The sequence below is a fragment of the Diadema antillarum genome, unplaced genomic scaffold, assembly GCF_040938485.1.
Source record: "Diadema antillarum isolate AM-2024a unplaced genomic scaffold, OU_Dant_1.0 seq00000169_RagTag, whole genome shotgun sequence".
NCBI lineage: Eukaryota > Metazoa > Echinodermata > Echinoidea > Diadematoida > Diadematidae > Diadema > Diadema antillarum.
Genome location: NW_027271238.1, coordinates 1,539,114 through 1,555,073, shown reverse-complemented (window position 1 = coordinate 1,555,073; position 15,960 = coordinate 1,539,114). Strand labels below are relative to the sequence as shown.

The window sequence follows — 15,960 nt, the reverse complement described above, 5'->3', positions numbered from 1 at the left end:
ATTTCATGTTATCACATTCACATGTATGTTGTTGATAAACTCAACTCGACTATCATTATTAGCATTATTATTATTAACTATTATTATATTATTATTATTATTATTATTATTGTTATTATTACTGTTATTATTATTTATTATTGTTATTATTATTATCATTTATCATTCATATACACAGTATTACTTCTTTTCTAGCAGATTCTAGCTTCGTAGTCGTACATGTGTGCTGCAATTTTATAAATGAAATATACGAAATCATCAAATTCACCGTCACATACACAACGCCAACAGTGTATCGTTTGACAGTAGTATGGCCTGCTGCGCAGTGCGGTGCATGCCATAGCAGCGTCCGCCTCGGACCCGGCCCGGCGATTGAAGGATAGCGAGCTTCGCGAATGACCGACTGTGACGTACATATGGGTCAGTATTGTGACAGACATTTTGCTCCCATGACGGTACCAAGCGTCATCAAATTGGTGGTACAGTGGAAACTCGATATAACGAGATGGTCGGGACCGAGTCATTTTCCTCGTTATAGCCGATATCTCGTTATATCAGTAGGCATAAAGAAAGCATAACATAAAGACATCAATTTGCACATATGGGGCTACCCATCATCTTTCAATCAATACTGATACAGTGGAAACTCGATATAACGAGATGGTCGGGACCGAGTCATTTTCCTCGTTATAGCCGATATCTCGTTATATCAGTAGGCATAAAAGAAGGCATAACATAAAGACATTAATTTGCACATGTGGGACTACCCATTATATTTCAATCAATACTGACAACTTGATATTGTGTGTGAGGGAATTACTCACCTTTATGGGTAAGAAGATGTTTTTCGCCAAGGAAATCCAATATCAAGAATGTGTTTCTTATTAATTGTAGATGTTTGAATTTGTAAATTTATATAGCTTGCGATTGTATCAAGATCGTCAGTGGATTGGTATGTGGTTATCTTATGTGTGTGTGTTGTGTGGAAAGCTTGAATTATATGGTCTGCACAATGCTGTGTGTGTATGTGACACATTCTGTATGTACATTATGACCGCGTGTGTGTGAAGATGGGGAATTCCCTACATAGAAGGCCAATCACAGCATCAGATTGCCTCACACCTGCTAAACGTCACGATGATGTCATGTATACATATGGCCGTCCCACCACATTTTCTGCATGTATCAGTGTGCACGCACACACACACTTACACGTACAACATGCAGTGCTAGCTGGAGTGCACTGAAGAAAATGATTATGTGTGTACAAGACAGTTTTTGGCGCATCAAGCTTTACAATCTCGGAAGATGATAGCACAGGTGAAGTAAAGTCTTACCAAAGGCATTTTGCTTTACCTCGCTATAGCAGGTTTGATTGACTATGTTTTTCTTTGTTTGGAAGTCACAAAATTTATCTCGTTATAGCAGTTATTTCGTTATAGCCGATCTCGCTATAAGAGTAGCATTTTACATAGACTTGTGTGGAAGGAAATTTGGGACCGGGAAAATTTCCTCGTTATAACCGATATCTCGTTATAGCAGTGTTCGTTATACCGAGTTTCCCCTGTAACTTGATAATGTGTGTGAGGGAATTACTCACCTTTAAGGGTAAGAAGATGTTTTTCGCCAATGAAATCCAATATCAAGAATGTGTTTCTTATTAATTGTAAATGTTTGAATTTGTAAATTTATATAGCTTGCGATTGTGTCAAGATCGTCTGTGGATTGGTATGTGGTTATGGTATGGGTGTGTGTTGTGTGTGGAATATGGTCTGCACAATGCTGTGTGTGTATTTGACACATTCTGTATGTACTGCGTGTGTGTGAAGATGGGGAATTCCCTAAGTAGAAAGCCAATCACAGCATCAGATTGCCTCACACCTGCTAAACGTCATGATGATGTCATGTATACATATGGCCGTCCCACCACATTTTCTGCATGTATCAGTGTGCGCGCACACACACATACACGTACAACATGCGGTGCTAGCTGGAGTGCACTGAAGAAAATATGTGTGTACAAGACAGTTTTTGGCGCATCGAGCTTTACAATCTCGGAAGGTGATAGCACAGGCGAAGTAAAGCTTTACCCGAAGACATTTTGCTTTACCTCGCTATAACAGGTTTGATTGGCTATGTTTTTCCTTGTTTGGAAGTCACAAAATTTATCTCGTTATAGCAGTTATTTCGTTATAGCCGATCTCGCTATAAGAGTAGCATTTTACATAGACTTGTGTGGAAGGAAATTTGGGACCAGGAAAATTTCCTCATAATAACCGATATCTCGTTATAGCAGTGTCCGTTATACCGAGTTTCCCCTGTACTTGACGCGACCATGACGCACCTTTCCCGGGGGTCAAGAGGTGCGTCATACAAATGACAGCTGCAGAAGTCTTGTTGCAATTTTCGGTAAAAATAACTGGCTTTTTTTCTACCCCCCCCCCCCCAAACCTTTTCTTTGTTTTTTCTATGCAATAAAGCAGCTGCAATAATAGAGCTTCTTTGATGTTACTGTTGTTATCCTCTGTTTGTGTTTCCGTTGTGAACACTCCTCATGATTTGGTTAACAGGTATAATTCTTTTTTTCCAAAACTTCTTGCACTTCTATGTTTAGTTCTTCAGGGATCCTCAAGTCAAGGGGGAGAATCCGTCACTTCTATGTTGATACTTTGCTTTGACCAAATGTAATGAACACATTAATATTCAACGATGCATTCTACATTGAAACTACACATGTTATGTTTGTGTGAGACCCTGAGAAAGTGTTGCCTCAAGTGAGGGCCATTGCTGCAGTACCCCTAATTGTAGTCAAGGTCGTATACTGACACCGTCGTCAACCCTTGTGGCCAAGGCTTGAAGATTATCCACTTCACAACAAGAAACTTTGCACCATTCTGCATCTTTCCTACCAACCCTTCCTACATGCACTCCCACACCTGTATTGACAATCCAGTTAAAGGGGACCTCCGGATGATTTTCAGACTTTTACATTTGAACAACTATAAATTAATCAAACTGAGTACAGAGTTTCAGAATTTATAGTGATTGGGATAAGGAATGAGAATGTTTTCAAAATTTGCAACAAATTGCAACGAACAAGGATGATGACATGACAGCCTCACCATAAGAATGCATGAGTTGGGGCTCAAGGGAGCAGAACAAAAGAAGAAGGCATGCATAGATTTTTTCACAGGTGTATTGTTGAGCAAGCGGTATTGTAATGGAATTACACTGCTACATTTCTGAAATATATGAGGCTCTGATGTCATCAACACTGTTCAGTGTAATTTGTTTAAGACTTTCAATTTATTGGTTTCTCTGCTCAAGGACCACAATAAATTCCACGAATCTATATAAGGAGCTGTTGATTTATGTACTTCACAATGTCAAATTATGATAATCGTCCGGAATGCCCCTTTAAGGCTGGTATTCATACCGTGCCAACCCGGTTGATGGCTGCAGTGAAGTAGGTCTGGGCTATGGCAGCATTCCTGGCTTCAATGGACCACATGGGTTCACTGTGAATGGAAGATACAATCTCTATCAGTCACACATGGCCACAGCCTTTGAGAAATTGCCGTATATTCCACTTCATGCTTTACCAATCTCTTCCTAATCTAGTCATAATTTCCAAACTTAATGGGATACTTTTAAGATTGGATTGCAAACATATCTGCAAATTACAAAGACACAGGGGAAATTACACCATTACTTTGCACTGAACTGCCATCTCATCATGCAGCCTTGCTTTATTTCCTGCTATCACTGTCCGGCTTGGTACAGAATAATATTGAAGGCATTGCATGTCTATTTTCAATACCAGTCAGCATCAATAATGTCCTTTGAAATACAAAGTTTTTGTTTTACATGCAGAATGAAATGTAATTACATCTAGTATTGATTTTTTTTTTTCTAGAGACAGCAACAAATCACACATAAAATATATGCTGCTCAAATGCAAGCAGCCTCTTCATACACAAGAGTTGGGGCACCATCTGGTCCCAAGTCTCCATCGCCATAGCAACTAACCTGAGAGCACCAACGGTAGCCGATGGATTGAAGACAATCTCCGCCCCGTTCAGGCCATACATCAGCCAGTTCAGAGGATGATGACGCCCATAGCAGATGTTGATGGCAATGCGGCCTGTGTATAGAGGAGGCAAAACGGGCAAATGTTGAGACGATAACTCTTGAGGAAATGACAAATATTTAGCACCAATATTTTGGTATTAAATTGGGATCTTTTTTTTCTTGCCTGAACTCTAGGTCTACTGAGCCAAATACAATGGCGAATGATTAATTCCAAATCATCATTAATTTGGCTTTGATAAACATAGGAAAATAAGATGAACAGAATGGTAGAAGTATGCATAAATTAAGCAAATCAAGGAGAAAATTTGTCCTACTTACACTAAACCTGAACCATTTTTTCCATCCGATTTACTGTACTAAGTCTTATTAAGGTCACATATAGCATGATGAGGAATATATCATGAGCCATGCCCATGATGCACAGTGTGCTATGATAACTTTCCAACTCACCAAACTGTGTCTCAAACACTCGATGTCCAGTGTTCCCTTCCATGTAGTAAGTTGACTAGAAATGTATGAAAAGACAAAGTAGACTCTTTACACAATGGAAAAGTTGTGTGTTGTATATTTTAAAGAGATCACGTTCTGGGACGTGAAAAGTCATCACAACACGAAGGATAAAAATACAAACTGAGTATGAAACACAGATAGAGGCAGGACATGTTTACTGTAAAACCAGAAATATTTGTAGTATGAATCTTTCTCAGATTGGAGCCAACAGCCTATATTGCTGCATGGAATTCTCATGAATTGCCTACAATGAAAAGAATTAGAGTACACTACAGGTACTGAACTGTGCAGACAAAAACTTCCGCTTGCATTTTACTTTTGTGTACCATGGTTCCTTTCAAAATTCACAAAGGTTTCATGCATAAGAGAATTTCTTGTTTTATAGTAGATGTCTATCACACTTCTGTATGAAAGCAAACAGGGTTCCTATTGTAAACATAACCTGTTTGCAATTGCCATCAAGCCCCAACATATGCTCCTTTCCTAGACTACAATTTGCCTGTTGTAAATTTTGTCAGTGGAAAAATGAGCAAAGAAAATGGGATTCCATTGTTGTAAATTTTGATGCATCTGCATTCTACCTCTATGATGCTTGCCGAAGTTTTTTTGAAACGACATAATGTTGATAATCTCAACCACACTGTTATGTTGATATTTCCACATATTTCACAAACCTCGTTGAAGTCTCCAACTCTTGGGATGTGGTTCTTCCTACTCTTTCCAATGATGTTCCCTGAATTAGAGATCACGACTGCCATGGGAAAAAAAAAAGTTATAAATGAAATAACCAACATTAAGTGTACACCAGACAGACTCTCAATGACACCAGTAAGGATCTTCAGAGGTAAGTATTCACATGGAATGTTTTGCAGAATGGAAAAGTTCATAACTTTCGTGTGATGAGAAACTAGCATGCACAAACACACACGCAGATATACAAGTAAATACACTGTATTATGTCTTTCAAATTTGTTGATATGAGTACATATTCACATCAACAAATGATACAGAATACTTGTAAATCTGTCTATGTGTGTGTATATATGTGTGTGAACCAGTATCACTATTACCAGTCACAAATCAATATTTTAACTACAGTTTGTATTACAAAATAAAAAAAGACAAAATTAATCTCTCTTGACTGAGACTGTACTATTAGCTGTGCTATGATTTAAAACAATATATTACCTGATGTTTGCTCCACATAAACATGTAAGTGCACAAGACATCCATGACACATGTATACACACATTCACAAAAACAAGAATTTCAAGAAATTGATAGAATACAGCACTTAATATATGACTTGTAATTAAAGAGATGTCAATTCAAATACACATTTTTAGGTCACAGTTTGGCAACTGGCCAAGTACTTTAGTTTGGCAACTGGCCTAGTACTTTGAGATACACATATGTAAAATGAACAGAAGATACCTCTTATTTGTAAATACAAAACCCGGGATGTCTATACTCTTGACATGTATGCATGCCTACAAATCATAATTGCTGCACTTTGGGAAAAAAAAAACTGGATCTGACCTTTTCTTTTTTGTGAAAACAGGAGACTAAGGGGATGATGTTCATTTATATTTCTCGTGGGCAATTAAGCACCATAACTATGAATTCAAGACCTACCTATTATGCAGTGATTTGGAACATCACTGGGAAATATGACTTACCAAAAGAATTCTCCTCTTTTCAGCACAACTCTTTGTTTTATTATTATTATAGAATATTACTTTCAGGTCTCTGTCACTGATAAATTAAAACTCCTGCAGATTATACAACTTTGCTCAGATATTTTTTTCACATTATCTTGAGCCTTGGATGTCTTTCTTCAAAGAAAGGTTAAACATATCACAATTGCTACTGTCAAAGTCTGTTTGTCTTACACTTTCTAAAATCTTGATTGAGAGGGTAAGATTCCTTTCAGCAAATCATAACCTTTCACAATTTAAGTATCTCACAGGAATTTTATCATGTGGCTGAAGGAACTTACTCTCAGAGAATAAAGATAAATTGTATATCAGCTTTCTGGTATCAAAGAAATAATGTGACTGTGTTCAAATCATGGCAAAAAAAAAAGGAGTCTTGTTGAATATCAAACTTCAATTCAGCAAATATATCTGTGGTGCATTATCAGAGCTGCCAACATTCATTTGTCAATGCCAGGGAGATATGTGTGTGTTACATGCAACTCAGTGGGCAAAAGTAAATCCAAAATCAGGAAGATTGTTATATTCTGCTATCTGGAAATGAAGAAATATTTAGATGTTCATGAAGCCTCCTTCTGCATCAGGGAGACTTGGCAGCTCTGCTTTAGGACTGTTGGCTTTCTACTTACCAGCAGTGTTGTGCAGGGTTCCATGGTAGATGTCATCTCTCTCTAGGATGGGACATATGATCACCATGTTGTAACGCTTGGCAAGCTGCAAAGTAAAGAAAATTACAAAGAAATAAATTAATCTCATCCTATATCTTTCTCTGCTGAGAGCCACAAGGGAGTTCAGCCCGATAAGCACTGCAATGCAAGAACAACCTTCCAGCTCTCAGCTCAAGAATGCATGGCAGACATATACTGGATACGCCAAATATTTCGCAAGGGTTTTATTTTTGTGAATTTGGGAGTCAGGTGCAATTCACGATATTAAAAGACATGCAAAAATATTTACTCTGATCCCAATATGAATGTGACGTTCACATATCCATCCATTTCTCCAATCAGTAGGCCCTACTGTAGTCCATGATCGCAAATTCGACCACTTGCGAAATTGTCAGGAAGTCTTGATTTGTGAAAATTTAGACTCGCTAAATATATGGCATACAGTAAGTGATAACTGTCCCATACTATCAATAAACTTCACATTTACAAAGACACAAAAACAAAAGAGGAATTCAGAAATCATGTCATTACACGAGCTGCCACAAGAAATCAAGATTGAAGTCAACAGCAAGTTTTGCCTATCATTGAAAAAAAAAATAAAGAGACATAAACTTGTTATTTATAAATCACAGCTTTAGTTGATGTGCACATAGATTTGTTAACTCTTTAGCAAAAATGGAACTCTCTCACAAACATCCTATCTCTAATATGCTGCATATCTGATGATAAAATGACCACAAAGGTTTGTTTGTATTTCCTTCATTCACAGAAGTTAGATCTTTTTAGCACATTGTATCCAATAAAACGTGTATCCCTAATTGGAATAAGTGAGCAAACCGCTGTAAAATCTGAAATTTTCGCATGCATGAAACTTTTGCGAATTTTGAGATGAGCAAAGACCCACGTAGAATGTATCATACATTGTTTTTCTACACAGTGCATTAATTGCCAGTGGCAATTCGTAAAAGGTTCATGCTGCAAAAAAAAAGGACGTAAGCTCCATTTCAGGAAAATGTAATGCTGGGGATGCTTCTGGTTTTAGAGTAATCATCCATCAAAGCCCCTCTTTCACTGGAAGACATACCTCCTGGCACATTGAGATGCTAGGGCCGTCCCTGGCAGACTCTGCAAACTCCGCCCAGGGCATTTTCTCTCTGGTGCAGAAGGCGAAAGGCATGGCTGCACAGTGACATGAACATACAGAAGGCACTGACACTTTAGTTCATGGAAAATCTAGATTTATTAAAGGCAGCATATAACCACAGCATGCTTTCAAAAGCAGTCAAGTGAAAACAGAAGCATTATGGACAAAATGTGGCAGACAAGTATCAGGTATAGAAAACAAATTTTATTTAGATGAATCTTACACTGCATGAATAAAGTGAAATAACATAGACAAATCATATCTCATAAAAAAGAGGAAATTTAGGAACTAAATGTGAAGGAAGTAATGAACATTTGAATATCATAGAGTCATAAGCCATGACATTTAACAGACACAAGAAAAGAAATGCAGTATCATTTTCTTTTACTTCTATGATTTGTATATCACATCTATTATTCATCTATTCATTCATTGTGATTGTACTCACCGAATGTCTCCTGTAAGCACAAAATATTGACACCCGCTGCACCAGCAGCCTCAGCTATCTCAGAAATACGGTTGAGGATAGCATCTTTCTACATAGGATCAGATCAAGAGCAAGACACATTTAAACTCTATGAAGACTTCAGAGGAACTTCACATAGATCAGCTTTACACCGCCAGCGCAATCACCATCCTTCCATTAGTCTCAATAACTACAACATTCATTCATGGATAAGTGGATGTTTCAGGCATCGATTTGTTTGAATGGGTATCCAATTTAACATCATACTGACAATCACAAAATATATCAATACAACCACAGGTTCTTTGTCCTCAGCTCATCAATCAATCAACCAAAACACTCATCAGGGGCAGATCCAGAAATTCTGTTAAGAAGACGCGCCTTTACAAAATTAAAGAGGGGCGCACGTGCCCCCCTCATTTTTTTTCATTTTATTTCTTTTGTTTTAACAAGAAATAAAGAGGGGGTGCACGCCCGGTGCGCCCCTCTCTTGATTGCCACTGCTCATCTCAAACATTTTATGAAAAGTTGAGAATGTCGGAAATTGAAAGAAATATGGAATAAAGAAATAATGCTCTGTTGGGCAAACATGAAACACAAACACACACATTTGATACACATCACACTCTATACCTGCTCCTTGACTGGGGCTGTTGTTGGCAGTACTATCTGGTTCTGGATCAGACCAATCCGGACAAGACGTGGTGAGCGGAGCTGCTCAGGCTGGGCTAGAATTTGGTAGCCTTTCACCTCAAAGTTCTTCTTCTCACCCAGGGCAGCCGCCTCACTTGGCAGTGCCAGGACCCTGATAGGGAAACAGCCAAATAAACGGGATCCTCAAAATCTCATTGATACACATGATTTTAAAGTCACTACCGACCATATTGTACTTTGTGGCCATTTACCCTGATGATCGATTATTCAAAATTCATATATATATATAAATATATATATAAATCAAATTAATAAGTCAGGATAAACATTTCATCCCCTTATTTTGCATGTTATTTTAATCAAATGAATGCAAGTCATTACAAACAGAACAGAAAGTAATGAAATGACCTTTTATTTTTGTACAAATTACCTTAAAACTCGTGGGACACAGAAATATACACTTAGCAAAAAATGACCCACATACAAAAAATATAAAATATATATACAAATGACCCACATACATGTAGCCTATATATTTGTGTAACTGTCAACTGTGGTAGTGATGGGCCGGGTCAATTGTATTTAATTCTTTCCTTGTACTTGTATTGCCTGCCTGTGGGCAGGTAGTAACCTAGGATTGCTTATCACATGCTTTCATTTGCACAGGAAATAAAGTATGTACTATATATAAATATAATATATAGCTAGGTATACAGATATCACAACAAAAGAAGAAGAAAAAAAATAATAATGTGGGTATGTCAGAGCTACCAAGTCTCACGCATTCTGCGTGAGACTCAAGCATTTAGGGGCCGTCTCACGATCTCACGCATGGCACCCATTTTTCTCACGCATCGGGCGAAGTCTGCAACTTTGGCCTATAATAATGAGCATAGCTCAAAAGATTAAAGTGATAGTTGCAATTGAAGGTACATTTCCCTTGTGTCTTTCAAAATAAGTAAAAAATGGTCACTTAAGTATGCACCTGATCGCACCATTAAGAGTTAAATATTGAAAAAGCTCCCTACCGTGGGAGGCCACAGGGGGGAAAAACCCCTCCCACACCCTCGCTCGCTGGCACATTTGCGCCCCGAGATGCCGAGCGATGCCGAGTCATGAAAATCTCACTCATTAAAATTTTTTGAACTTGGCATCCCTGGTATGTATGCTTGTTTATCAACCCTGGATCAACAAATCCGGCAAATCTTAAAAATTACTTTCTACAGTAGACTCTGTACATTGACAACAGGTGTCTCTTAAATCTGCTTTTGTCCAGAATTAAGTAGGGTACATTCATAGATGAGGCACTGCACTGGTAAAGTGGTAGTACGTCTATAGTCGTAGTTATAGACAGCCAGTACACAATGGTACAGGAGGGGTATTCTAGGTAAGTTCCACAGACAGCGACAGCTAACTTGTCATAGTTTTGACCAAGTAAAACGGGTAATCATGTAGAAATGCACACCTACCGTTCGCTTCGCCGTTTGTCAATAAAATTTTGTGCAGCTATTGGAGATGCTAAATTGAACCATATTAGATAGTTTTCATGGAATCAGAAAGCCGAAAAGGTAAGAAAAATGAGAAATTGGAGTTGAAAAGTACGTCGGTCGCGAACATAGTCTCCGATGTAAAAGCAGTGCACCGATTTCGCTGAGAACGATGTCAACGATTATAATCGATTCTGGTAGTCTCTAATTAGCCGCTTACTAACAATATCGAACTTGACTCGTGCAATGCGTGTAGCCCCTATTTTCTTTTTCATATTTTTTTAGTTAGCTCACCTGAGTCGAAGGTCCAAGTGAGCTATTGTGATAGTTCTTTGTTTTCATTGCCACTATCATAATTATCACTTTTCAAATTATTGATACAGATTATTCATACCAGGATTTAGACATCGATCGTTTCTCTAAATATTGTGGCAAGTATTGATTTTATCATGACAAAAGTTGATAATAATAACTTAATTTGAATAGTGTTGAAGGGAATAGAATGAGGTTGAAGGAAAAGTGGAAGAAAAAGGTTAAGCTATTTATTACAGTATTTAGGAGGGAGAGAGAAAGAGAAAAGAAGATGAGAAGGAAGTTGAATTCAAAGGGGATTTGTTTCTAGTTATCTACATAATTTATAGGCCTAATTTAAATAATAAATTAATGAGAACAGTATAACAAAAGTGCATGTTATGTTGTATTAACGTTAATATTGTGGACCTCTCATAAAGTGCTCATTTTACCTAAAAAGAAACAGAATATTGAAATTGAAATAGTAATTTGTTTTTAATTGATAGGTTCAACTTATACAGTAGTAGAAAGTAATTGTCTTTATGATAGTATTTACTTTTCCCATTTCATTTTTTTTAATTATGTATACAAAAACTGCAACCCCAATATTTGCTTTTGTTTTGTAGTAAAAATCTATTTTATTGTGCAATATTCATGATGGATAATTCCCATTTTTTCATATATCTTTTACTGACATTTTGTACACATTATCTGTCCATCATTTAGTCAGCAAAAATGTTGACAGATATACAGTCACACGCAGGAGAAAATTAACTAAAACGATAAAAAACAGACGCATCAAGATCACTTTCTTTCTTCCACATTTTACTGTCGAGCCGACGTAATTATTGTGGTTAAACACCAAACAAGCGGCTGTATCACAGACTACTACGATCGATTATCATCGTTATTTCGCTCTTCCACATAATCGATCATCCATCATGCTACGCTGACACAGCCGTCGATCGGCGTACTTTTGAGTCAAAATTAGCTACTTTTCTTCTGTAATTGACTATGAAATTTCATGAAACCGTCAGATATGGTCCATCTTGACATTTCTGATAGCTACAAGAAGTTTTCATTAACAAATTAAGGAAGGAAATGGTAGATGTGCATGGTGTGCATTTCTACATGAAGTTGCACTGACATTGCTCTACGTACGCGACAAACACAAACTGACATTTAGGCTACAGTCATGGGATAGGTTTACCTGGCAGACGATCCATAAAGGATTCGGTTGACAGCTTCGAGCTTGTCTGCTGGAAGATGTTCTTCCAAGATCTTCTCTATGCTCTCCAACTCCGCAGCCATTATGTCTAGCTATGAGTAATAGAGTATGAGCAGCGGACAACCTACTGTATGACCATGGAACGAAACGTTTGTCGATGCAGCAGGTGTGTTACAAAGATAGTCTAATCGTTCGACTCTAAAAATGCACCCTGGCCCTGTATTATTGATCTGGGCGCCTACCCTAGCGTGCCGTGCCTATACTCCTAGCCGCCTGACTAGCCACTGTTTGGTTAGCGCTCGTTCTTCCTGTATGAGAGAGAACCAGGAAAGTGCGCTTGCCCTCACCACGGAAGTGTACGTGGTCCCTTCCCACCTCTCTGCTCACACACCTCTCTGGTGGGAAAACCAACGTGTGGAATACCTGGTTACCTAGACGGTGTTCAGTTGTGACGGATGATAATGATACCGAATTGATGATGATGATGCAGATGATGATGATAATAATTATGCTGATGTTATTGGTTTTTGCAGAGATTGTCAGGAGTACAGTTTGATCCAGCAATTCCGTACTACTATAGTAATAAAGGGGGCGCCTTTACAAAATTAAAGGGGCAACCCCCTACTTATGATTTCTTTTGATTTAACAGAAAATATAGGGGGGAGGGGGCACGCCCGGTGTGCCCCCGCCTGGATCCGCCACTGCTTATGGAGATGGCAAGTTTCCCCTAAAGGCCGATATACAGGGCGTATCCAAAAAAACAGTTACAATTTTTAAAAAATTTTGGAAGATTTTTTCATATTTATGGATGCCCAAGCAATAGTCTCATCTATCAAGTGCAACCAACAAAACAAATTTTTGTTCACGCTTGGCTGAACACTGACGCTCTTTGTCAAAGTGTGAAAAATGACTTGCGCCAAATTGAAAGAAGAAGGAAAATTCAGCCAGCAGTACAAATAAAGTGTTCTCATTCAAACAAATTGCTCTTTTGCTCACAGTTTTGATTATCTTATGATAGTTTAGGAATTTTCTGGCGATTTTCTGTCAGCGCGTTTTAAATGATTCCATTGTGTATGGAAGGTTGATTAACAACATCAAGATCATACACAGACATATCAAAACCACATGCCAGTCACTCAGTCAAGAAGAAAAGTACAAAATTAATGCATCCTCAGATCATTCAATCAATACAATCAATCCAATCCAATCAATCAACCAGTCAGTCACTCAATCAATCAATCAATCATTCATTCATTTAATCAATCAATCAGTCAGTCACAATTGTATTTCGACATAGGGAATATCATGACCTCCCGTCCCCCCCCCCCCCCCCGGTCACCTGGGGGGAGGTGATATTCCCTATGTCGATCTGCCACTTTAAACATGCATACAATTGTGACTGACAGATTGATTAAATGTATGAATGACTGTCCTCGATCCCAATCCCCTGGTCCCACCCTGGACACTGCCACCGATACATTTACCGTAACATAATATGACAAAATACAGATTTTTAGTAACGAAATGAAAATTTCGTAAAAAGATGGTAATATTTTGTAACTAAATGATCAGTGATCATGGGTGCTCGCAGTCTATTCTTGCCTACATTTCTTGTTTTCCTGAATGTAAAAGTGGGTGGTGACTGATGAGCTGAGATGCAAGTTGATGGTGGTATACGTTTTAGTTCGGTGGTATTCTCATGGTCGGACATCCGGGTATTTTGCGTGTCACGGGGTCATGGATAGCGGTGGAGTGAAAACAAACAGTCGCGTGAGCCTGGCTGGAGGGGTAACGCTGTACGTGTTTTCTGCCGGGGCGCCCCGCGAGCACAAGCTGTACTACTGTAGCTGTGCGGGCAGCAGGATTAGGCCCTAGACTAGGCCTACCCTAAATTAGGCCCTACCTTAAGCCTACTACAGTACTAACGTTATATAGGCCTATAGACCTACCTGAAGTTTCTATGAGGTACTAAGTAAACGTAGATATCGGGGTAGGGCCTACTCAATGAGGTTCTACAGCACATCTGGCCATTTTCGGGTCGTTGATCCAGAGTCCTGCCGCGATTTCATACGGGTACAGGTCCAGTCCGGCTGCCTTCAACTTGGCAAAATACCGGGATCCGACCGATCGATCGACAGGATCCAGATTTTTAGAATATTGCTGGCAAGACATGATGTATGTATCTCATGAATAAATGACAAAATGAATACTAGTAATGAAAAACAGTCCCCATGTCTGCGTAGAGTTGCACATAAAACGCGTCGCACATGCAGGCACAGCATGCAGTATGCGCATTATGCATAGCATATTATGCAGGCTTAGCGCGTGCAAGCTGTTTGTTTTCACTCCAGTCAACCGGAAGTGACGTGTAGCCGACCGCAAGAATACGTACATGGTGTAGGATCGCGCGCGCTTTAATTCGGTTCACACACCGCGTTGTTATGGGACGCCAAGTGTCGCATGGTCTTTTTCGTTACGAAATCATTTAATTTTCGTTCACAATGGCCATTTCGTTACAAGACATAAATGTCATTTTGTTACGAAATGATCATTTCTTCGATGTAAAAATCTAAATTGTAACTATATGCTCAACATGGCTTCAGCAAACACCGTTCCTGTAAGTCACAGCTAATCCTTGCAATTCAAGGTTTTGCCAAGCGAATAGATGAGAAACAATAGCATTGTTTGTTTTATTTTGTTTGGTTTTGCCAAGCGAATAGATGAGAAACAATAGCATTGTTTGTTTTATTTTCACATATCAAACATCAACAAATTTCATACAGTAAGAAGAATGTTTTACATAAAGGTCACAAAGAAAAAACATACCGAGGGTAGCCCGACAATAGCATGATGTTGTAAGACCCAAAAATGCGTTTTCTCCCCACTCCTCGCTTCCCTCCTTAAACGTCCTTGTAGTGCCCTATGACGCACTGGGTTATTTGGAAAATAGTCAACCACCACTGACCCACTCCACCCATTGACTATGTGCCCCTTTGTTTTAATGAGGCTACCGGCTAAACGCTTGACCAGCACAAAACTTGACCAGCCCATTCCGTTGTGTTGACAACTACAGCAGAGTAGAGAGTTCATTCATGAATTCTCATGACCATGATGGTGTATAAGAACATTCCCCCTTACCAAAATTTGGATTGTCCCTCTCATAAATATCCAGCATATGTATTAGTAAATATTCTAATAATCTTCCCTTTCATTTTATTCAAAGTATCAAGTGTAATATAATAGATTATTATCATTCACAAGCTAAAGTATATGTCCCTGAGTGTGAACATGTGTTCTGAGTTCTTGTTCAGCCCGAACACTATCTGCCAGACCTCTTGCCACCCGGCAAAAGGTATCCTCGATACACTCCAGCCCCGACTGGGAGCAGACTAGGTCCCGAGTGTCAAGTGATCGTATCGACAAATTCAACAAATAAGATACATCCTGCTGAACTGGACTTCATTCGTGTGGCACTTTCCTTCGTGTCTCTTTGACATCATTATTATCATTTTGTCTTCAGAAACTTCTATTATAGACCTATCTCTACGTAACATACAGTGTTGCATTCTGGTGGCAGCTGTATAGTAACATTCGCAGACTAAAGTGCACGCTTTACCTACAACAATTGAATAAGAGTGTTCCAATGTCATCCTGCTTGATTTCTGCAAGGCGTTTGTCAAAGTGCCCCATGCAAGACTACTCCAC

The 15,960-nt window shown here is 38.7% G+C and overlaps 1 protein-coding gene across 1 annotated transcript in view; it reads right to left on the bottom strand.

The window, feature by feature from the left end:
• The window catches only part of LOC139728207 (beta-ureidopropionase-like), a 36,991-nt gene extending 24,514 nt beyond the window's left edge, over window positions 1-12,477 (bottom strand). Inside the window, exons 1-9 of the mRNA XM_071639168.1 lie at window positions 12,238-12,477; window positions 9,229-9,400; window positions 8,578-8,665; window positions 8,070-8,164; window positions 6,947-7,031; window positions 5,277-5,353; window positions 4,543-4,597; window positions 4,030-4,144; window positions 3,437-3,518 (exon numbers count right to left, since the gene is read on the bottom strand). Coding sequence (XP_071495269.1) covers window positions 3,437-3,518; window positions 4,030-4,144; window positions 4,543-4,597; window positions 5,277-5,353; window positions 6,947-7,031; window positions 8,070-8,164; window positions 8,578-8,665; window positions 9,229-9,400; window positions 12,238-12,338 — 870 coding nt within the window. The 5' untranslated portion in view covers window positions 12,339-12,477. The remainder of the gene's footprint in view (window positions 1-3,436; window positions 3,519-4,029; window positions 4,145-4,542; window positions 4,598-5,276; window positions 5,354-6,946; window positions 7,032-8,069; window positions 8,165-8,577; window positions 8,666-9,228; window positions 9,401-12,237) is intronic.
• Between the last annotated feature and the right edge of the window lie 3,483 nt (window positions 12,478-15,960).